The sequence below is a fragment of the Gambusia affinis genome, linkage group LG17, assembly GCF_019740435.1.
Source record: "Gambusia affinis linkage group LG17, SWU_Gaff_1.0, whole genome shotgun sequence".
Lineage (NCBI taxonomy): Eukaryota > Metazoa > Chordata > Actinopteri > Cyprinodontiformes > Poeciliidae > Gambusia > Gambusia affinis.
In genome coordinates, this window is record NC_057884.1 from 15,238,335 (window position 1) to 15,261,399 (window position 23,065).

General features: G+C 38.0%; 2 protein-coding genes across 2 annotated transcripts; one reads left to right on the forward strand and one right to left on the reverse strand.

The window, feature by feature from the left end:
- The first annotated feature begins 30 nt into the window (after window positions 1–30).
- On the forward strand, window positions 31–1,454 carry rln1 (relaxin 1). The gene is made up of 2 exons (XM_044144228.1): window positions 31–640; window positions 850–1,454. The coding sequence occupies exons 1-2, from the start codon at window positions 445–447 to the stop codon at window positions 1,194–1,196; spliced, it is 543 nt and encodes a 180-aa protein (XP_044000163.1). The 5' UTR covers window positions 31–444; the 3' UTR covers window positions 1,197–1,454.
- Window positions 1,455–2,392: 938 nt separating this feature from the next.
- jak2a (Janus kinase 2a) lies at window positions 2,393–22,487 on the reverse strand. The gene is made up of 24 exons (XM_044144224.1): window positions 22,179–22,487; window positions 20,167–20,419; window positions 15,622–15,745; window positions 15,367–15,487; window positions 14,592–14,737; window positions 13,195–13,489; window positions 12,970–13,089; window positions 12,249–12,406; window positions 12,030–12,141; window positions 11,127–11,313; window positions 10,358–10,479; window positions 9,056–9,190; window positions 8,887–8,974; window positions 7,897–8,024; window positions 7,622–7,760; window positions 7,277–7,428; window positions 6,875–7,025; window positions 6,520–6,653; window positions 6,027–6,216; window positions 5,691–5,815; window positions 5,430–5,602; window positions 4,721–4,838; window positions 4,413–4,526; window positions 2,393–4,338 (listed from the first exon to the last, which is right to left on the reverse strand). The coding sequence occupies exons 2-24, from the start codon at window positions 20,399–20,401 to the stop codon at window positions 4,231–4,233; spliced, it is 3,375 nt and encodes a 1,124-aa protein (XP_044000159.1). The 5' UTR covers window positions 20,402–20,419; window positions 22,179–22,487; the 3' UTR covers window positions 2,393–4,230.
- Window positions 22,488–23,065: the final 578 nt, after the last annotated feature.

Here is a 23,065-nt window from a genome sequence, read left to right on the forward strand (position 1 = left end):
ATATTATTTCATAATAATCTGTCTCTTTCTGGAAAAGAAAAAGTCAAAAACATTTTATTCATCTTTGTTTCATCATCTGTATTTAACTTTTTTATCTACGTGTTTAGACGGTTTCCGCAATTATATTACTGCAACAAAGAAATAACTCAAAGTACGTCATTACCATCAATCCAAGTGACGTGCGTGTGTGTTGCGAGGAGGGAGGGAGGGCGAGCGGGCGGCAAAAACACACAAGTCCATGATTGAACTACTGACTACAGTATATAAGGTTGTGGCCACTGGCTCAGAGAGAACCAGCGGAGCAAGACGCAGGAAAAACTGGAGCATTCAATGGGCTTTAATTGAACTCTGCAGGTGAGAAAGTCAGGAGCAGGATCCTCAACTCTGACAAAAAAAAAACGTTTCAGCTTCCCAGTTAGGTTACAGTTTCAGCCTTTAGTGAAGATGCTGTGGAGGGTGACCGTTGCCTTGGCCGTGATGTGCGTCGGAGGCGCATGCAACAGCGTGGGAGCCGATGTGATGAGCAGACTGATCGTGCCCAGGGACTATGGGGTGAAACTGTGCGGGAGAGAGTTTATCAGAGCTGTCATTTTCACCTGCGGGGGCTCTCGGTGGAAACGGTCCACAGAGGGGGAAGAGGGTGAGTCAAACTGTTTACTCTGTTATTGAGATCTCGATCTCACAGTGAGATTTTCTGAATGTGGTGGAAAAATTTAAATCTGCATTTCTCTGTGGGCCAGTTGAGATTTAAATAACATTTGAAAAAATATGTTGGAAGAAAGGTTATTATGAAATAGTTTTGAAAGTCATTCCTTCTAAAATATCTAAAAAAATGTTTTCTTCCTCCAGAGCCGTTCCACTGGACTTCCCTCGGTGATGCTGCACCCGGAGCCGAGCGGAGGACCTGGCAGCATGACACAGATCTCAGAGACGATAACTCTCCTCTCCCCTTTGCTCCCTCCAACTCGCTAGCTGACCTCTTGACCCTCTTCACAGTCACAAACGAGAGACAACACTCCTCTTCAGGCTCCACAGGCCTGCCGAGGGAGTCCATAGCTTTTGGTGAGCAGGAGGAGAGTAAAGACGCAGCTGACCGGCTTGTAGTGACCAAGAAGAAGAGAAACTTTTCTCTGGGCGTGGCGGGGATGTGCTGTAACCAAGGCTGCACCAAGAACGATATCGGACGGTTGTGCTGAGGCAGAAAGGAGAAAAGGCTGGTGTGATGATAAAGATTAGGCACTGTACAATAATTTGTTTTGAGCAAAAAGAAGGGAATCATTTGGTTCATATTTGTTTAATAGCAGCCATTAACTGTTTGTCTTTGAACTTATTTTAATAAAATTTATGTTCTGTATGTTGACTGTCGCCTTCCTTGAAATGTGAATAAATTTGAAGTACTGCAGGACGACTCATTAACACAATGTCATTATGCTTAAATGACAGTGACTTTTCCTTGCCAGATTGAAATATCATTTTTATTTATATCTTTGATAACAAAAAGGCAAAGATCTGAATCTCATTTGCCATCAAAAGCAAACATCCAGACTTAAAAAAAAATACCATCTCTTAACTTTATGATCCAAATTAATAAATCTTTCGTGAATTAAATGAGTAAACACGTTTTTTTTTTACACCAAACATTTGTGATCATTTACATTCACAGTAAAAACTCAATCCAACTGGCTGGAAATGAATGTGGAAAAGAGCCGAGGAGTATAAATGTATAAAACTCTTTGGTCATGAAATAAACTCACACTTTACAAATTAACATATTTGACCATAAACAACACAAATTCATCAGTAGTAAAAGTTGTACAACTGAAACAAAGACGCCTTTTTTCACAGCTTTAAACAAAAATATTGAATTTGTTCTTTTCTAATTTTTCTACATGTTTTATGAATTTTTGCAGTTCGGGATATAATATTTTTAACAAGGTAAAGGCACTGAATTAAATAAAAACAATATGAATAATGATCTGTCGTTTATGGCAGAAAAAGTTGAACGATAAATATTTCACAAAATGCATTTTTTCTTTAAAGCCTTCAGTCATCAATATGCATCGTATTTAGTCTTAAAGGGGACCTATTATGTTTTCATGAACAAGTTAGGACACGTCTACAAACATGCGGGAGATCTGCAAGGGTTGCTAGGTAACAGGGCAGCGCCTGAATAATTGGGAGGTTCATGAAATGGCTTGTTTCCCTGAAACCAAAAAAAATTAACTTATTTCCAAACAATAGTCTTTTCTGGGTGTTTTTGTTTTAAATCACTTGAACTGTTTTTACAAGCAGCTGAGATCCAAATTGAAGTTCAAAAACATGCAAAAAGTTAACTTTGCATAATAGGTCCCCTTTAAATATTCCCAAAATAGTGACAAAAAATACAAAGCAGCCCTTCTTACCACTCATTTATGGTTGGTAATGTAATGCAAATATACACATCAAAAGACAGCATCTCTAACTGACCAGAAATCACAAAACTCTTTAAATAAACTGATAGCTTGCACAAAATATAGGAATCCACTTATTTTAAAGTTTTCCATGCTGATAATGAAGCCTTGTATCATTCAGAATGTGTGATGCATTAAAAAAGTAAATGTAAATTAAAATAAAAACCTTTCAGAGGCATTACAGTGTAACTTGATGATCGCTCACACAATGCAGGCTCCACAAAGCATTTAATTATTGAGCATTCATGGTTGTTGAATACAATTTTTAATACAAAGATGCAAACATTTAAAAATTCAACATCTTTGATATTAAAATCTTTTTTCACCATGCAAAGTGTATGACGTAGGGTGCCATGTAAAATTATCCCTGCCCCTAAAGTCGTTTTAAATTTTGTCACTTCACAACTTCCATGTATTTAGTTGAAAACTATACCTTTCTCACCAATCAATGGAAAAATCTTGCTTGCTTTGCATAACAGCAGTCCAGCTCTTCCAGTAATTACTGGGCACATTTTTTCATCTTTCTACTGGTCTTTGATGTTTTACGTTTTGTGATGAGCTCCAAGTCTTTGAGGTTGGAAGGCCTATCTGCAATCTCCCTAATCTCTAGCTGCCTCCCCAGATTCACTATAGGCGTTTTTCCACTGGCAAGTCACGAACTAACCGGTTAATGTTCGGTTCGGTTCCCTTTAAAACTCCCTTCCTTACTAATCCAGTCCATCTGTGTATAATTTAAACTGTATTAATGCAGTTGTTGGTGAAGCCTTCACACGTTTGTTAAGCTTCTCAGGGTGTAAATACTTTTGCAAGTCGCTTTAACTATGCACATTTGATTCCACAGTAACAGAGAAGGTCCAAACAAATCTCTGGGCCTCCTCAGAGCCTTTTCCACCAAACTGTTCCCAGAGCTTCACCAAGACAAAATCTAAGCCGGGCTCGGAATCCCGTGCTAATCCAGGTCGCAATCGGACCAAAGGAAAGAACTCCTTTTAATAAGCGCCACGTTTAAAACTCCAGAATTTAGTTTCGGGCTTTATTAAAACTGTAAAAACTGTGCTTCAACAATAGTAATTTGTCAGATTAGCATAAGAATAACAGAAGATGACCATCTCTTTTCGCAACTTATTCTGAAATGATCTATCTCAGAGTTTAAGTAAGCTGTGGCTGTGGTCAGAGCTGATTATTCTCCTTTCTGACTCAGTTCTTCAACACAGGTGGTGTTATTAAATCATTCTCTAAAAGCTTTGCTAGATCAGGCAACCAAAAGCTCAGTTTTTTAGAAGTTAATAAACCACGTTGGTTATATTGGGGCATCTGCTTGCAGTAATACTTGGATAAATCCTATTTGTTTGGTTGAATTGCCTCCATTCTCAGAAGATGGGGGGACCAAACAATAATTAGATGAGATGTTTATAATGATGTAATGACAGTGGTGGACTTAAAGACTGACTCTAGCACCAACTCTGGTGAAGAACTGGAACCTCTTGGTTTCCTTGCGATTTCAAATGCATGGCTGAAAGTCTGTTCGGAATGCAGTTTGCATTGTAAATACCAAAAAACTAAAAAATAAAACGTAGAATTGTACTCGAAAACATCAGAGAAAATCTTTGAGTTAGCTGTAGTGTTCTCGTTATTTCAGTCTTTTCTTCACGAAGCGGTCGGGCTGCCACAAGTACAGCCACCACCTAAACTCCATTGGTAACTCTGGTTCTTGTGTGACGACTGCCTTGCGCACGTCAACACCAGCAGGTCAACAGTTCAGGAATTCGCTGCGTCCATCTCATCCGTCCTTGCTCTCTCGCACAGTCTCCACCCGCTGGATTAGGTCCTTGAATGTGGGCCGCAGTTTCGGGTCACTGCTCCAGCACTCTATCATGATCTTGTGAATCTGAAGGAGCAAAAGGAAGAAGTTAAAGCCACATTATGGTGACAATAAACACTAACCATGTAATTGCTGCAGACCTCCTTTAGGCAGTTTTCAGGAGCGGGGAGTCTATATCCTTGTTTCAGCAGGTCGATCAAATGGTAGACGATCATCTGGCCCTGCTTTTCATTTCCCATTTTGTCCATGAAAACCTACAACAGGCATCCGAAAGCTCAGATTTTTACTCCTCTACAACACAGAGGAGTTTGCTCTCAATAATTGTTCCAAAAAAAAGACTCCTGATCACATATGTGAGGCAGTAAAACTGATGGTTGTTTTCAAACTCAACTTGAATGAAGATCTTTAATTTAAGTGTGGTTAAACTAAGAACAAAGAGGCGCCGTACCGCTGGGGGGCTGCAGTTCTTGTCACTGTAGGTAAAGAGCTCATACAGAACGACGCCGAAGCTCCAAACGTCAGATGCTACGGAGAACTTGCTCTCTGTCAGTGACTCAGGGGCATACCTGCAACAAACAGCAAGACATTATTACGGCTGTGACTAACAATTATTATAATAATCCAATAAAAATAAATAAATAAATCAGCAGATTTTTTAATGTATCCATTAAGAGATGCAAATAAAAAAAAATAATGCATTTTGCTCTTTACCATTTAAAAATAAGGGGATTTAATTATTCACATCAATTTTCAGGCAAAAGATTAAATCCTTGAGCATTTAGAAACCACATAAAGTAATCCTGTGGATGGATGTGGCATGATGAAATTATCACACCAGAAAAAAGATCCTGCCTTCCCATGTCACACATAGGGGGTTTATTGCACGTTAGTGTTCCAGAATCATCATCCAAATCTCTGAAAATTTCCACTCTTCATACAGAATGAAGTGTCTTTCTATTAAAATTATATTATTTGATGCATGTGTGACAAACAGCACTCTGGACAAATCTATTTTTGATCTGCCCCACTGCTTAAAAACCCCAACTTCTTTAATCTTTTTACATCTTCTTGACAGCCAGTTGCTGTTTCTCCATCTTCTTTTGACAAAAACATATGCCTAAACAAAAACAGCATAGTTGCTCCCCTACAGTCCTCACCAGAAGATGGGGCTCTCCCCAGGCTCCCTGACAGTGTAGTACTCCTTGTCCTGCGGCAGCACTTTGGTTAGGCCAAAATCGCCAATCTTCACCCTCATCTCGCTCTCCACCAGAATGTTCCTGGTGGCCAGGTCTCTGTGAATGTACCGTTTACCACCGAGGTAGTCCATGCCCTGGAAGAAGTTCATGATTTAATCAGCATCAGGTTCACGCTCGTCAGAATGTACTTCAGTTTGTCTGCAAGCTTTTTAATTGTGTTACCTTGCAGATCTGCGATGCGTAGTGCAGCAGTTTCATGGAATCAATGTGATCCTTGTGTTTGATGAGATAATCTCTCAAGCTGCCGAAGGGGAGGTACTCCATGATGAGACGAAGGTTTCTTCTACCTACAGGAAGAAGATGGTGAAATACGAATGGGATTTCTTCGTTTTCATGGTAGAAAATTAATTGAAAACAAATGTAGTGTGAACATGTCATTGGTAAAAACCTGCTGTTACACAAGAAACAAAATAGAAGCACTGTAGAGGGAAAGCAGTAAGTTTGAGAGGGAAAAAAAAAAACACATTTTCAGGTAGATGCCGAGGCCTTTCTCCACACCTGCACTGTAGCACACTCCTTTGTATTTAACAATGTTCTCATGGTGAAGCGATTTGAGGATTTCGATTTCCCGCTCAAAGTCCCGAAGGTGCTCAGCTGTACTGTGCTGCAGCTTCTTCACAGCCACCACCTCCCCGGTGCTGTCCTGCAGCGGGTCGTACCGGCACATCTCAACGCTGCCAAAGTTGCCCTGCGGCGTTCAGGCAGAATGAAAACGCATTGAAACACTGGTGAGAAACAACCATAGATTAATGTGAACAGCTACATTAAGTAACAAATATGGTACTGTGCAACAGACTTGGACAATCCCTCATTCCAAAATATTTCTCCAAAGGAAACTGTTTTATACATCTGTGCTAGTGGCTTAAACTAAAACATTATTTCTCTTAAATTGTATAAAGATGGACCCTTTATACTAACAGTTAGCAAACGGACTACAAGTCCTTGTAGTCATGACAGCTGTTTCTGTGCATTCACAGAGAGTTTGCCTTACTTTGCCCAGCTGCTTGAGGAAGATCAAGTGTCTCTCCTCAAACTGTGCTGGCTCCTGGCTCACTGAGGCCCACGGGAAGCCGAACCCTCGGGTCCTGTTGGGAACCATGTCGCTCTCCACCAGCAATTCATAATCTGCAAAATCATGTTTTAAAAATGTCCTTTTCATTATCAGTAGCAAAAGACGTGGTGAGGTGGTGCATGAAAGCTAAATGTTTAACTGTAGTCAGTGGACAAACATGTTGGATATTGCAGTTTGCTGCTACATCCATACACTTCCTGCTCACTGGTAGTTCACACAAGATAAACTCTGATTATAGATACAAACATGTTTTCTACTTCTACTTGTTTCCCACCTGGAGTGAAAAGACTGTTGAGGTCTCTGATGATTGTCCTGAAGGAGGGTCGGTGTAAAGGCTCATAGTCCATGCAGCTGTTTATCAGGTTGGCCAACTCAGTCCACTTTGGAGCCGGCAGCTGGTGTCTGTCCTCATAGAACAGGTTCTTCTGCAGATGCGTACAGTGAGGTTCAGAAGTTTCACATGGAAAAATCATCGAACGTAGGTAACGCAGACGTGAAGTTTGCCGAATTCATTGAGTATGTGTTTCATCACTTCTCCTGAGTTTGGGGAAGTGTTTGCATTTTTGTTCAAAATGCAGGAGAAATTAATTAAAATCAAATTTAACCATCACTGAATTCATTCTTAATAGTAAAACAAAGTCAATATTTATCAAGCATATATTTGTAGCTGTAGGACCTTTGAGGAGTCCAGGGTGCTGAGTGGTTTTTCTCCCCCGCTGCAGATCTCCCAAAGCGTCGTCCCGAAGCCCCACTTGTCTGTTGCTAAGCTCAGATTCTGGGGGGTTTCGATGCACTCAGGGGGCACCCACGGGATACGCTCCACCAGAACTAGGAAGCAAATGTATTAAAAAAAAGAAAAAAAGAGAGAAAAAACAGGAGTTACAGGAATAGAAAGTGGAGGTGATCAGTGTCTGTACAGGTACTAGAAGATCACACCAAACAGTTCTGGTGCCTTTAATTTTCACATGGCCTCACACAGGAATGACGTTTGCGCCTTCAGGCGTTACGTGAAGCTTCTCACCTTCTCTGGGCAGAACGGTGATGCTGATACCAGGATCACTGAGCTTGATGAAAGGCAGGCTGCCCGTCTTCCGGTCCTCCTCTCTGATCAGCAGAATGTTTTTGGCACAAACATTCCCATGAACTATGCTTTTATCCTCCTGTAGAAAATGAATTGAAAACAGATTTCTTTTTTCTTTTTTACACCGTGCACTAGAATCGCTGAAGACCTCAAAATTTTAAATGACAAACAGTTAATTCAGAACAAGACAGACTGGATTTCTTGTAACGTCTTACCAGGTAATGCATAGCCCAGGCTAATTGTTTGGCCACTTCTAGCTTCCAGGTGATGTTGACACAGTTTTTCTTCTTTTTCAAATAAATATCCAGAGAGCCAAACTTTCCATATTCCTGCACCATCATGTCTGAAATAAAGACAAAGAGCGAGAAAATATATTACTGCGGTCCCTACAATTTAAGTAAAGTAGAACAGCTGCACCAATAATTTGGCAGTTTTATCTTTAATTTCTTTAATACTATGTCTAAGTTTCTGACATCTTTCAAAAAGATTCCAGGAATTTAGGCTCAATTCTTCAAAAACAAAATTACACCAAAATTCAATAAGCAACTCTTGCTCTGTGATGCATTCAGCTTCTGTCATCTTTTGCCACTTTCCCATGTGATGGTGAATGTAAACGACAAAAGATAGAGCAAAAGGGCTGGAAATATTGTCTCCAGACCTGCAAAAACTAGACTGTATCAAAACTTTATATAGGCTGGAGGAAGAATCAAATGGAACCACATTTCTTTTAGTTTTAGATTTTATGCATCAGGAACTAATAAAATGCATTTCCTGTGGTTTGCGGGTATGGAGCATTCAGGTGTGTGTTAACCCCATGCCAATGAACTCTTTCACATAAATGGATGCCATCTGTTTAACAACCACATCTTGACCCAAATGCAGACATTTAACAGGACAACGATTCCAAACAGAGCAGCCAAGTCAGAGCAGAACGGCTGAATAAGGAAATGTTCAGACCTCAGTCGGATGGAAAAGCTGCCTATGGACCGTAAACACCAATGAATATGAAGAGTTGTTGTTGAGAATTGTGGGTCCAAAACAATGGCAGAGGGTTAGAGAATAATTACTTAGTTCCAGAATATAAAACAGACCAACTTGTTGTGAATATTTACCAAAAAAAAAACAGAAACAGATTTCTGCTAAACTCATCAATCTGCCATAATTGTGTGAAAACATGCTTTTTAGTTTTGGTAAACGTCACTTACTTTCGTCGCCACAAACACACACACCATAAATGAGGAGTAAGTGCTTGTGGGACAGCTGGCTCATCATGCTGGCGGCCTCAAAGAAGGACTGAGGAAGAAAACAAGAACATAATTATTCCAATCTACACTCTTGAAATTATCATTACTTAACTCATTCTACATGACCAACCTCTGAAAAACTACGATGAGCCTTGTCCAGAATCTTGACCGCCATGTCCATCTGGTGAACCTCCCCGTAATCACCCAGTTCCTTCCTCACACCACGAAAGAGCTTTGTAAATGTTCCTTGGCCCAGACTTTCATTCTGAAACAATTTAATTGTCATTAAGCCACTCTCAAAAAGTATGACATTCCTTATTTCACTCAGACAAAACCCCACCAAAAACCAAATAGCTGTCTCCAAATGAAGAAGAAATGTTAAAATGTCTTCAAAATGTTTGAGGAAAGGAAAAGTGTAATTTTTTCCTGTTTCTGATCTATGTTAGAGTACTGTGTTTTGGCAAAAAAAAAAAAAAAACTTTTATAGATAGATTAAAAAATACGGTAAACTAAAGGTCACAAGAAGAGAAGCTCCCATATGTCCTGCAGGACTGCAGCTGATGCAGCAAATACTGTTGATAATCAACAGTTATTGCATACATAGGTCTGCATTCTTTCTGTTTACTTTGTTTCTACATTCAGCATTATTATATTGTTCTTATAGGTGTACAGTTCACGTCCAGATTTACACTGAGATATTTCAATGACATATTGAAAAAGTCAAAAAAAAGAAGTTGTAACAAAGAGTCAAACCTAGAACTGGAAAAGATGTGTAAAAATCTTTAAAATAGATAGTTTCTACGGAAATCTTATGACCCAAGATCCCACACTCACCATGTGTGATGGCTAGATAAATTTGGGTTCTCATCCAGCCTTTATTTTTTAATTATTACTCTTTATGTACATATGGACACTTTTAGGAGAGTAGTTTTTCTCTTTTGCCATTTCCTACAAAGTTTCTGAAAAAGTTTAATTAAAAATGTCATACACTTCCAAAAATAATTTTCTAGATTTTTACATTAGTTTATGAGATAATAGGCATGTGTACAAAATATTCCTGATACTGTACAGTACTTCCTGTACATGTTTATCTTTATTACAGCTTATGATCAGTACAAACTCATTTTAAATTTTTTTAAACAAATAGCTCAACCTTTGTATTTAAATTGAACCCAAGTGAAAGGAGTTTTGATGTAAAAAGCTGTTAATAAGTAGTGTTTTTAATCAGTACGTAGTGCAAACAATGGAAAGTTAATAATTTGGGGAAAAAAGGAAATAAAAAAGTTTCAGGATTTTAGGTTATTTTTAATAAGTCTGGAAAATTAAGCCTTTTCAATAGTCATTCAACAAAAAGTTGATTTCCCAGTAATTGTACATCACAAGAACAGAGGTGTAGATATGGTGATAATGGTGACATTAGACATCAACTTACAAAGATAAGGTCTTCTTTGCGGATTTTGTGGAAAACCATCTGGCTGATGTGTTTGTGAAGTGATGGAGACGGAGGAACGTCTGTATTTTGGTTATTTCTGCACACCAGCAGGTTGGATTTATCTGTGGAAGCATAAAGATAACGAGGACTTGGGGAAAAAAACTTTGACTTGGAAATCTCATGCACATAATTTCAGCAAGACCACAACCCTTAGAGGACATTTATTTTATATAGAAACAAGTTTCATAATAAAAAAAGGATGGAAATTATGTGCAGAAATTATTTCAAAGACTGAAAGTAGTTGTAAGTATAACAATATTTTGGGAAATGCCTAAGCATCTAAAGTATTATTGGTCCACTGCAATATTCCAACTTTAAATTATTCAAGTGTTTCCACTAGCTGTGAATGAAAAAAAATAATGTAACTGAGAGAAATAAAGGCTTAAAAACATCAGTCTATATTTAATTTACATATTCTGTTTCTCTTGGTGAATTGAGTTACTTAAATAAATTGACTTTTCAGTAATGTTACAATTGATGAAGATGACCACAATTTATTGCTGACTGTCTTGGGCTGTACTGTTTTCAGTATTTCTTCTTGTGTAATGGTTTCATGTTCTTTTATGTGTGGGGAAACCAAGATACCAAAAGTACAATCGAGTAAACTGTTGAGACTAAAGTACAGAGGTTACATATAACAAAGAAAACAATTCCTAACGCTTCCCTACTGTCAGCATTGTTATGTTATTATGTTCATTTGAATTCTGACCTTTCTGGCTGGGTGGACAACACCTGATGAGCTGGAAAGTGTACCCATCAGTGCGGAGCGCCTCCTTTTGGTAGCAATGCATGAGCTCTTTCAGAGAACCAAAGCTTCTTTTGGCACCGCTCAGGATGAACTCTCCCGACTCCGTCTTCACAATCTGACAGTGCTTATAATCCACCATGGTTTCATACTGAAAAACAAAAACAAGTTTCCCTACATGTTTAATTATTCTTTTTAGTAAATTAAATTTACAATTACTAAAAGCAGTGGTACTGAAGGTACAAATAAAAATGAAAGAGTGAAGGACTGCAAAGGCATACAAAAACAGCCCAATTGCTCCCTCTAGTGGTTTAACATGTGTTAAAGCCTACATTTTCTTTAACCTGATTTATACCAGGAATACCAGAAACTGAATTACAAACAGCAACAAAATATGTAAGGAAGAGAGGAAGAATGGAAGATACAAATAAAGGAAGAGCACAAAAAAGAAAGAGCAAGAACAAGGAAATAGTGAAGGGAAGAAGAGAGGCAGAAAAAAACAGAATGAAGAAAATAACGGGAGACAACACAAGGAAAGCTGAAAGGGAAAATCTCAAGAAAATAAGGGCACAGAGAAGGATGGACACCAGGAAGAATGACACAATGAAGGACAAGGAAAGTGAGCAAAGACAAGAATAAAAGTGTGGAGGAAAAGACACCTGAAATATATGAAAGAAAAAAAAAGATCTGGAACATTTTCCAGGTATGTTTCCAAATCCTGCAGTAATCCTGCATAGAATTGCATACTTAAATTAAGCATTTAGTGCAACTAAAAACAAAATGTCCTCCTTGAATAATAGCTGTTACATAATCCTGAAACCTACTAGTTCAAAAGAGACACAGGGGAACAAATTCAAAACAACTTACCCCAACAACAAAGGACATGAAGAATTTGTCATACTCTCGGGGGCTGCAGCGTAGGATGTAGAGGCCTTGATAGTTACCCAAACGACGCAGCTTATTAATTGTAAACTCCATCCTGTGATCAAAGAAGCAAAATGTGCCCTTTGCGTTAAAAGGTTTGTGGTTGTGAGGGTATGTCGACACGCTTCATGTGCTGGTTTAGTAAACAACAGAGGAACTCACGATACAGGGCCATGGCAATAACTCTGAATGCACTCGAGAAGTCTTGGTGGGGCAACTTCTTTACACAGGTAGTGATGGGCGTCGGCGACCAGTCGGTAATATCCATCAACCAAAGAAACAAAAGACAGGGCCTCGGAGAGCAACTGGAACTCCAGCTCCTTTGAGGTGCAAAATAAATAATTCAATGGAACTGTTTTCCGCACTAGATGTACTGAAATCGATGTAAATTTTGGGCTACGTAAATTAATATTTTTGCTTTTTCAAATAAAAACGTGAATACACGGTAATTATGACACTTAAGCTTTACTGGTAAAACATTTTTGCGTCCTTGAAAATGTAATATAAAAGTTCAACCTTCTTACTTATTAGAAGTACTTAAAGTTTATGCCATTTGAGTAATTTTGCACAGCATTGCATGAGTTGCAAAGAATATTAAATTTTCAAGCTAATATCTCATCTTAAGCTCCTTCTCAACTACTTTGATTACATCTGTCAATAATTTTTAGAGATATTTTGCTTAGGGAATAGATTGTTCTAAGTAAAGGATTAATATTGCTGCCGTTGTCAAAGGAAAGACACAACTTACATTCAAAGTAGCAAACAAGTTTCCTGGATGTCATGCATGTGGAGTCAATTAGCTCTAGATTGTTCACCAATAAATGCATCTGGAAGGTATTACAGTTATTACTAACAGCTGCGCGGAAAGGGGAAAGCACTTTACCAAGATCTGATTGTCCTGTCTGGTGAGGGAAACAATGCGACTTTCTGCTGAGCCTTCCTTGCTGCCCTGTTTGATGCTGATGTCGATCACCTCTGGGAAATCACAGTATATCTCCAGCTCCTACTCACATAAAAGGTAAACACAGGAAGTTTTTTTTTTTTAACTTGTCCCCGATGATTCTACACATCAACATCCTGCGGTTTTTCATTAAAGCATCAACATTACCTCCTCTGCTCCCTCCTCTCCTTTTCCTTTAGACCAAAGGATGCCCTTGTTTCCCATCACCACAATGGTAACCTCTCGTGAGGACAGGTCAGTCACTTGGAAGCGCTCAGAGTACACAGAGGGCAGCAGCATCTCCAGGTTCATCAGGTATTTGAGCTTCAGGTTGCATACAGTGGCTTTGCACTCACTGAACTGCTGGATGAACCGTCGGAAGCGGTATCGGATCCTCTTCCGGGTCAGCAGGTTGTACTCTTGGATGCGGTTCCTCATGCATCTGGGGAGGAAGGACTTGTAGCTAAAGCAGGGAGGGGGTCAGACGGGTTTTAGATGGAGATGAAGGTGGAAAAAAAAATTAAAGACATTTCATTCAGTGAACATGTGAACACTAACCATTCTGATCACTTTAGAAGAAAAGAAAGTAACGGAAAAACAAATGCCATTTTAAATTTTACTTTTGAAAAAAAACAGCAGGTTTTTGTTAAAACTGTCCCCATGTCATGACCAACTATCTATGAAAAGATCAGGTTCCTCCACTTCCTCCAAGTTCTACTGTTCCCATCTGCAGAAATACACAGCTTTCATTCAAAAACAACCAATCAGAGCTAGGAGGCTTGTCTTGGTACTGTCAATCAACCTCGTGTAAGCTCTGCTCAATGTGCTACTGGCGGAGAAACAAATTACAGTTTTAGAAAAACTGTTTTCATGCTAACTAGCCTGAACATTCACAACAGGCTCCGTTGTAGAGAACTAGCTGTAGAGTAGCAGGGTATAAAGGGAAGGATTTGAGCACCACTAAAACCCTGTTGACTCTGATTGGTTGTTTCTGACTGAGCACTGTGTTTCTGCAGATGGCTGCAAAACCACACGGAGGAGGCAGACAAGCTTGATTTTTTTCAGATTATATATATCTCATGCTATACTGTCGTAACATAGAGATAGTTTTAACATATATATAAAAAAAACATTTTTATAAAGGTTACACACTGCAGCTTTAATGGATGTATATGAACTATTCAGTGCCAATTTGTGGAGAACAGTTATACATAAAAAAATGCAGTACAAGCCACACTATGTTTGTTACCGAGTTGCTGTGCAGAAATACTTTTATGCAAGAAAACTACAGATGACATTTTAATTTCAGATACTAGTATGGTGCTTCCAAAAGAAGCCTAATGATGTTGAACATGGCTATCCATTACCCAATAAATTAATAAATTAATCAACAGAGGAGTTTCCAAATTTGTCGGAGCTGTAGCTCTACATTTCATCAACATTTTTCATATTCACTCAGCAAATGAATATGTGCCAGAATGGGTCAATGACTGACTTTAGTGTGAAGCGTTCCTCTGGATGGTACAAGTCATTTTTACCATATTAAATGAGGAAGCATCCGATACCTGGTATCATTGTAGATATCCACCGGTGACAGATCGCTCTCTTTAGCTAGTCTCATCATGTCGAGAACAGCCATACCCAGGCACTCCTCCTGAGATTCATGGCTGACTGGAATATGAACCCAGCCATTTAAAAAGTCACTGCGCCACTGCAACAGGTGAAGGGTTTCAAAAGTATAAATGTTAAAAATAAATGTAGCAGCGAAAGGAGCAGGTCAAACATGTTACGTTAGCAGCTCACTGTGTATCAGGAGACAAGATGCCTTAAACCTTTAAACAACTACTGTGCATATATACATACAACAAAAACTTTTTAGCTGTTCATGATGACAATGTGACCCCAGAGATAAACAGTCAAACCAAAGTGCTGCGGTGTGGTGTGTGTGCATGCGAGGTCTGCACAAATGTGTGGACAAAAAAAGCAGAAATTATTTTGAAACTCACGCATTTACACAAAACCACAGACCTATATGCAAAGACTCATGCAAACACATGGAATCCTAAAACGAGTCTTGTTCCTCATTTGCGCTTCTTGAAAACTCTTACTGCTTCACTTCCTGTTTTCATAGCTAAACAAAACAAAGGGCTGACACAGAGGACATGCAGACTGTCAGTCAGTCAAAGAGAAGGAAATGAGAAGCTATCTCCACCCAGCAGCTCTTCTTATCAACTTATAAAGGGTAAATGAGAACAAAAAGAGAAGTGTTGGAGCTTCAGTAGAGAAGACTAGTCCTAAAGCTACATTTTCTGCTGTAATGCATAAGGCACTAAGACAAACCTGAGCAAACAGGTAGGCCATGACACAGTCATCCATTACTGGGCTTTCCATCTCTTTGGACAAGCCATAACGATGGGCGTAGAAGGAGCTACTGCTGTTATACCAGCCTGGAAAATAGTATCTGGACAAAAAGCATATCAAAAAAGAAAAGAAAAATCAGCAAAACTAGAGAAAAAATATTCACCACTGAAACAAGTTTTTTTTTTGTTTTGTTTTTTATTAAAGTGAAGAAAGAAAACCCCTAAAGTTTGCTACCTGATTCTGAAGTGCAGGTTTTCACTGCCTGAGTTGTGCAGTTTGAAGATGTGATTAGGAGGAAAATACATTCGGTCATTTTCCCTCATCAGGCAAAACAAGCTGCAGTACACTGGGCTAATTCCTGAAAGAGAGAACAAATATCTTTAGAATATACATTTTTAGTTTAGCTGCAATATAAATGCCATAATGAAAAGTATGACATTTTTGATACTTAATAAGAAAATAAGGCACCTTTTTCAGCTGTCCGTATTGGTACACTCAACCAAATAAAAGAAAAATCTTAATTATTACGAAGACTCACTTGCAATAGCTCAGGTGATTAACAGTAAAAAAACATTTTGCTAAAACTTCTGATTTTTAATTTTACTTTGTTGAATTTGTGGTTTACTACAATCAAATTTTTTCGTCTCAGATCTACAGAAACACAGCTGAACATTGTGAGAATTCTCCAGTTGCAAAAATCTTTAGTTTTGCGATAAAGGGTGACAGATGTAATAACGACAAAAATAAGTGGGAACTGAATGTGTTTCATCTTGTGATTAAATCCTAAAAGTGACAAACTACTAAGAATTAAATCCAATTGTTTTATAATGCAATTAAGTCCAATTGCATTATTGCGTCTTGTGCTCCCACCATTTTTCAGTCTGTACCAGAACAAAGTAAGCAGTTTTACCAATCATACCAACTGGAACTGGCAGACAGAAAATGTCATTGTACCACAGGAAGCAGTCTAGTGTGAGGCAAGTGCAAGAGAAGAGAAGTCCTCCTTAAAAGGAAGTAGCCAAACCACAACAGGGGAAGTAATGTCAAAGTTTCAACAAGTCAAGTCCCATGTTCATTAAGATATGAAATGCTTACATATATAAAAAAAAACATGTTTACTATAAAATGAAAGAAAAGTATAAACAGTTAGCAAAAACTTACAAATATCTTTAAGATTTAGAGTACATTTATATCTGACGTCCTTCACTTTGACACCTCTAAATCAAATACAGGGTAATGACTTTGCTCCAGAAGTCCAAGCAAACTTAGCATACAGTTTAAGGCAGTGATGGTTTGCAAAAAAAAAAAAAAAAATGCCCCAACCTTCAGACAACTCACAGAACACTGTTCAATCATCTGGAAATGGAAAAAGCATCTGCACAACTGCAAATGCAGCATGGCAAAAATTTCAGTTCCTAGATGTACATCTGGTAGAGACGTAAGATTAGAAGCTTAGATTTGCATTAATATGGTGGTTCTGCATAGGGGGGCTAAACACAAATGCCCACTACTCTGCTTAGTTTCATATTTGTAAAAAAAAGGTATAAATCACACCTCCTTAGCCTTCCTCTTCACCAAAAAGCTCTATACCCTATTGGTCTATCACATGTAATCCCAGAAAATGCATTGAGGTTTTGTGGTTGTAATGTGAGAAAATGTGCAAAAGTTGAAAGGGTATGAATTCCTTTACAAGGCAAAGCTTATACATGCACAGTCAAATTGAATGTGTTGTGCTATTTTTAGAAGTTATCTAATATGAAAAAGAAAAGAAAATGTTTTGCAAAGTAGCATGCATTTTGCAGACATCACTATGTAGGAATGCAGCGATGTAAATCAATTAATTGCATGATAAAGTAAAACAAGCTCAATATTGTCCATTTGCATGACTTACTGTTTTTCTCTTCTCTTTCTATAAAAAACTTAATGACAAAAGCTTTCAAAAAACTAGCCCTTTTTTGAAGGACAATTTTGTTTACAGAGCCTTTAACTTATTTTATTTGTTGTTTTGTTTATTTATTTGGATATTTAAAATGTCTCGCAGTTCCAGAGTTACTATTCATTAGAATTTAAAGTTTAATGATCTTTATAAATGTGTTCTTGCATTATTAACATACATGATGGTGCCATTGTATGCTACAAGCCATTATCATGTTATTGTTACATGTTGTTACTGTTTTGTTACAGGCCTATTCAGAACCACCAGAATGCAAACTTAATAAATATGTCTGTCTGTAATCGTGCCCAATTATTGAAAACAATGTCACACGTGTGATTCAAATGTGGTTCAACCATGAAAGAGACAAAAAAAGAGGGAGAGACAGCAGGAAAGACAGACGAGGAAATAAAAACAGACTGAGCTGGAGAGGAATTCAAAATTAGAGGATAAACACGAGGAAGAGCAAGAGGCATAACTTGTTTAACATATCAAAGAAAATTGAGCAGGAAATTGTGAAGAAGAAACAAGGGCAAGTAGCAAGTCAACAACAGAACACTTCCACATATGAGTTATCTAAAAAAAAAAAAAAAAAGATGTGAAAGCAGACTTTGTTCAATAAAGATTAATAAATATAATCAATGGAGCAACAAAGAAATTGTTGCTCCATTGAGCAACAAAATCAAAGTACCTATATGATTTTCTTTGCTGTGAATTTCTGGAAATAATAGATACAATATTTTTTGTTTTCTATGAAAAACAGAAAAGCTTTTTCCATTAAATTACAAAGAGAAAATTGTCTAAATGCTAAAAGCACAATCAGAATTTTTCAGTAATACAAGATGCAGTTGGCTGCAGGGAAATGTTATTTTTTTAAGAACTTCTACTCGCCACCAACCCAAGAGTAAAACAGAATAGCATTAAAGCAAAGCAAAAGATTTTTATTTTTTCCAGATGTGTCCTTAACAGACTAACCATTATTACAGCAGCATTACTACCCTGACTCCCACAGATTTTCATGTAATACCTCCAGTTTCTAACTGTCTAGAAAACTTTGTCTGTACATGATTATGATGAAAAGTTGCAAAAAAAAACAAAAAACAAAAAAACTTTTTCTTAGTGTAGTAAAAAAAAAACACTTGTCATCTTGATACATTTTCTTTTAAGAACCAGAAATACCCTGAAATCAGACCAAAAGCTCCACTTGTTTCGGCTTTTTACCATAATTTTACTCCAGAAATTAAACCTTAGTATCCAGCATGTTATGCCCTGCTGACTGCCTGTGGAATCTGTTCATTACTACAAGGGCGCAGCGCATGTCTGTCATTCTTTATTCATGTACAGTCTTTAGTTACTGGCATTTGTTCTCAAAGGACACCGATAGCCAACACTAAAAGTGAAATTAGCGGTCATATTTATAGACTGGCTGATAGACTGAACTGGACAAACTGAGACTGAGATGTACATACTTAACACACAAAAAAAACATGGAGACCTTAAGACCACGTTAATATATGAAGGTTGTCATTCAGATTTTTTTTAAAGAAAATGTATGGCATTTTAGTACACTCTTGTAGCAATATCAAGTAACTATTATCTTGTTACAACTATGATATCTATTCTGGAGGAGCAGAGATGGAAAGGAACGAGGGAAAATTTCTCTTTTAGGCAGAAGCTCGGCTTCTTCAGAATGTTTCCAAAGTTTTCTTTTGGATTTTGACTATTTGCTTTTCTTTTTTCTTTTTTTTTTTTGTTCCATTTTTTTCTCTGAAGAGTTTTTGCAGCGCTAGTGGCTCGTATTTTTGCGACAGTAGGCAGACAGGAAAGAGGGCGAGGAGAGGGGGGAAGACATGCAGCAAAGGTTGTCGGGAGTTGAACCCATGACGTCCACGTCAAGGACTAAGGCCTCCAAACGAGGGGCGCGCTAACCCCCTGTGCCACCACAGCACGCCCCCTATTTGCTTTTCTTATCCAATTAAGCATCCTCTGCACATACTACAAAGAGTCAGCTAAAATCAGTGGAAGACAAGTGTAACAAGTAAAAACTATAAATAGCAGATGAAAAGGCAAGAATAAAGAAAGGAGCTGGCACAAAACCTAAGAAATACTTCATCCTACTGCTCTTTAGGAGTCATCTTCAGTGACTTTGTTTCTCATTAGCTGAAAACTCATTTCTATTAGCCAGCTTGTTCACAACATAAACAAGCAATGGAGCAACAGAAAATTTATGCAGAATTTAAATTTCTCTTTGGAGTTCATACCTAATGGCTTCATTGCAAGAAGCTACCCAGTAGTAGGAGCAGGCAAGCAGCCAGCTTTCCAACATGTTTCACCACTCTTTGGTTCGCAGCACAGTTTGTTTGCATTCCCACTAACCAAATCATACCAGAGTTACTGGTGGAATGACCATACTTGTTTTATCCACAATTTTCAATACACGTATTTGTTTATTGATTAAAACAAAACAACACCTTCCGATCAGATCTAAATGCTGTCCTGCATTTAGATCTGGTGTGGTTCCTCAGCAAAGCGCACAAACACCATCAAAAGCAGAACCAAACAAAGTTAGAGGAACAATAAGATGTGATGTTAAAAATGAGAACACAATGTAAACACTTAAAAAGTTGTTAATGCAGAACAAGAATCATGTAAACAGAGCATAGTAAGCAACTGCCTATAAACCCAAGATGATTGTTTGAGGGTGAAACGGATTGGATTTTTTTTTTTGTGCAAAAACCATTAAAAGATTTGCTAAGTAAAAACCTAAATCAGCTAAACAAGAAATAGATACCAAAATGACAGTAGTATAGACTAAATCTGAGAACTGAAATGCTAATGTAACTCACCACAAGCTTTGGCAGCAGTGATGCACAGTTCCTCTGCTACATACTCTCCCGGTGGAAATGTGAGGGTGTCTTCTGAGCAGCTGCCCCTTCCTTCAGTCTTTCCCAGGTGGTAAAGGTGAAGAGTTAAAGTAACTGCCTTTACTTCCTGCTTGGGGTCAGGGTCAGTGGATAAGCCGTCAAGTGTTGTCGGGTTGGAAGAAAGAGGTTCCATGTCTGTCAGCAGAATAAAGGCCATGTGCACCTTACTGAAAAACTGCAACAAAAGGAGAAAAAGGTTGAAAATGAGTGAGTGTACACAGCAGTTCCTGGAGATGTGTCTATTTATGCAGTTGAGTCAGTGTCTGGCTCACTACTGGGCAATTTAGTTAAAAATATCACAGAACTTCTTTGCAGCAAAATGACAATCTCAATTTTATCCTGATTTCCCAAAATAAAAATGTATATCTTAAAAATAGCAAATAATTCAAAGAACATATTGAACATAAGTGACTGAGCTTGAGCTACTTTCCAGGGACAAAAGGGGGAAAAAATTTGGGAGACAAACCCAGAAAGATTTGCTGCTATAACTACAGCAATCGGTGGTTCTATGATATTATCTGAATGACAATAATGCAATTATATGCCTCACTTTTTATATTTTTAATATGTAAAACAGGTTTGAAAACCATATGTCATTTTTCTTTAATTATACTCTACAAAAAGTTGGTTTATCAGATAAATTCCTATGAAATGGGTCCAAGTTTATGGCTGTAATATGACAAAACGTTAAAGTGTCTGAAAGCTTTTGTAAGGGACAGTAGTATATTTTTAAATCCTCTATTTTAGGTGACACTGACATTACTGAAGTTACATGGTTGGAAGCTTGAAACAAGTCTATAGAGAATAATAATAATAATAATAATAATAATAATAATAATAATAATAAAGACAGTTCACTCTTTCTTGTTGCTGTTTACACACCCAACATTTTTATCACCAAGCCTGCAGACAGTGAGTCAGATGTGTGTTATCGTTCAACCATGCTTGTTTGGGTTATGGATATCAGTTCAGCCACATTTTACTACTTATCACCACTCGGGTCCATTGGCAGCTACAAGTGCCTCCTATTCAACTGACATGAACTGGGCAATTCAATCAAAAACATGTTGAGCTTCCTTTAAAGTTACAACACTGTTCCTTGGAGAACTACAGTAACTTTGACAAACTTTCAGTCTGTATCCCTTAATTCTGATGGAGCACTGCAATGCAAATTAAGTGCATCAGTGCTGAATTAAGGAAAACCTAGATAAAGATGACGAAATAACATCATTTGGCTATTTTATTAGGTTTTCATGCAGGATTCCATTGTTAGTATAGTTAGAAGTACAAATGCAATAAATTCTATCAAACAGGGAAACATTTAAAATAAAAAAAAATTAACAATATGTTCTGAACAAATGACTCAACAGCGGTTTCAAAATGGGTCAGGTTAAAACAAAACAGAAAACAAAGGAACAGTATAGCCGCTGACAGAAGAACACAGCTCCAGCTTTAGCAGCTCTGGGTTAATGCACGGTCCCCAAAATGGGTCACGCAGGCAAACATCATGACAAAGTTGCTCATTTCAGATAAAATTTGAAGACTTTTTTTTCAGAAACAGGTATTGAAAGTGAAAAAATTAAGAATATAACCACTATAAACTGAAAAAAGACACATTTCTAACTAGCTCTGACCTACCTAAAGTTTTATTGTTAAGATCGACCAGGAACATCATCATGATGTAGAAATTGAAATACTCTACAATGCTCTGCACACTAAGTCAAGCAGGTTTTGTAAGATATAAAACTTTTCAGCTCACACTCCTCTAATAAACATTATTTAAGATGCAGAAAAAGCTTTATATGTTTTGTGTGCACACAATTCTATGATGTAATTTGCAAAGACTGCATAAAAAAAACACATGCTAGAGGTTTGGCAAAGTAGAAAGCAGCAACACGTCATAAAAATGAGGCATGGTCCTGACAGGAAAGTACCTTTGTGCTTTTCTGAGAAAAACTCGTAAGGTTCTGGCGTCCATTAGGGAAAAGCTGGCAAAGACAGTTCACACTGACTCACAGCTGAAAAGGCCAAAAAAATTTCTCAAGTGACATAGAAAACTCCAACAGCAACAGTTGTCAACAGCAGCAACCCAGGCAAACTACGTAAAATAATGATAGCAATGGGGCGTGCTGCGGTGGCGCAGGGTGTTAGCATGCCCCACGCCTGGAGGCCTCAGTCCTCAACACGGACATCGCGGGTTCATGTCCTCCGCCCTCCTCTCCATCTGCCCACGTCACAAAAAATATGGGCCACTAGTGCCGCAAAAACTGTTCAGAGAAAAAAAATAATGCTAGCAATTCAAATAATGCTTTTCATCTTCTCATTAAACCTCCAATCAGTTAAAGCACCTTTGAACTCAGCCTATGTCGCTTCAAAAGGGAAATCCCCTTCAAAGACTGATGTGAAAACAGAAGGAGGAGTCAGCAGGAGGGGAGTATGATGGTACTTTACACACCATCTGTAAGCTACAGAGAAGCTGTGCAAAACAACCCGTCTCAAAAATGTTCACCTCAAACCACCTGTGCTATCTGCACCTTCATAGCCAGAAGTCTTAATTGTTGTAGAAGATCAATGAGTACAAAATTCAAGATGTCAAATCATATCAAATGTAGCCCACCTTAAAACCAAATACACAATTTTGATTAGCATAGAGCAGATCGCTTTATTAGGATGAACTATTCGATCTAAAAGGGAAACTTGTCTCACTATGTGGTGAGGAAATGTTTCTGGTTTCCATAAAAATCTCTGAAAATATAGCAAAATGTAGCTATTGGCATATGAGATCAATCTGGATGTCTCACCCTTAAAATACTAAATAAAA

Excerpts from the sequence above, each read along its gene's own strand:
- jak2a (XM_044144224.1), bottom strand. The coding sequence starts at position 20,401 with ATGGCCTTTATTCTGCTGACAGACATGGAACCTCTTTCTTCCAACCCG. Across the intron at positions 14,738-15,366 it reads TGGCCTACCTGTTTGCTCAG|TGGCGCAGTGACTTTTTAAA; the intron begins GTTTGTCTTAGT and ends CACCTGTTGCAG. Across the intron at positions 5,603-5,690 it reads ACGCATCGCAGATCTGCAAG|GGCATGGACTACCTCGGTGG; the intron begins GTAACACAATTA and ends AACTTCTTCCAG.
- rln1 (XM_044144228.1), top strand. The coding sequence starts at position 445 with ATGCTGTGGAGGGTGACCGTTGCCTTGGCCGTGATGTGCGTCGGAGGC. Across the intron at positions 641-849 it reads GTCCACAGAGGGGGAAGAGG|AGCCGTTCCACTGGACTTCC; the intron begins GTGAGTCAAACT and ends TTCTTCCTCCAG.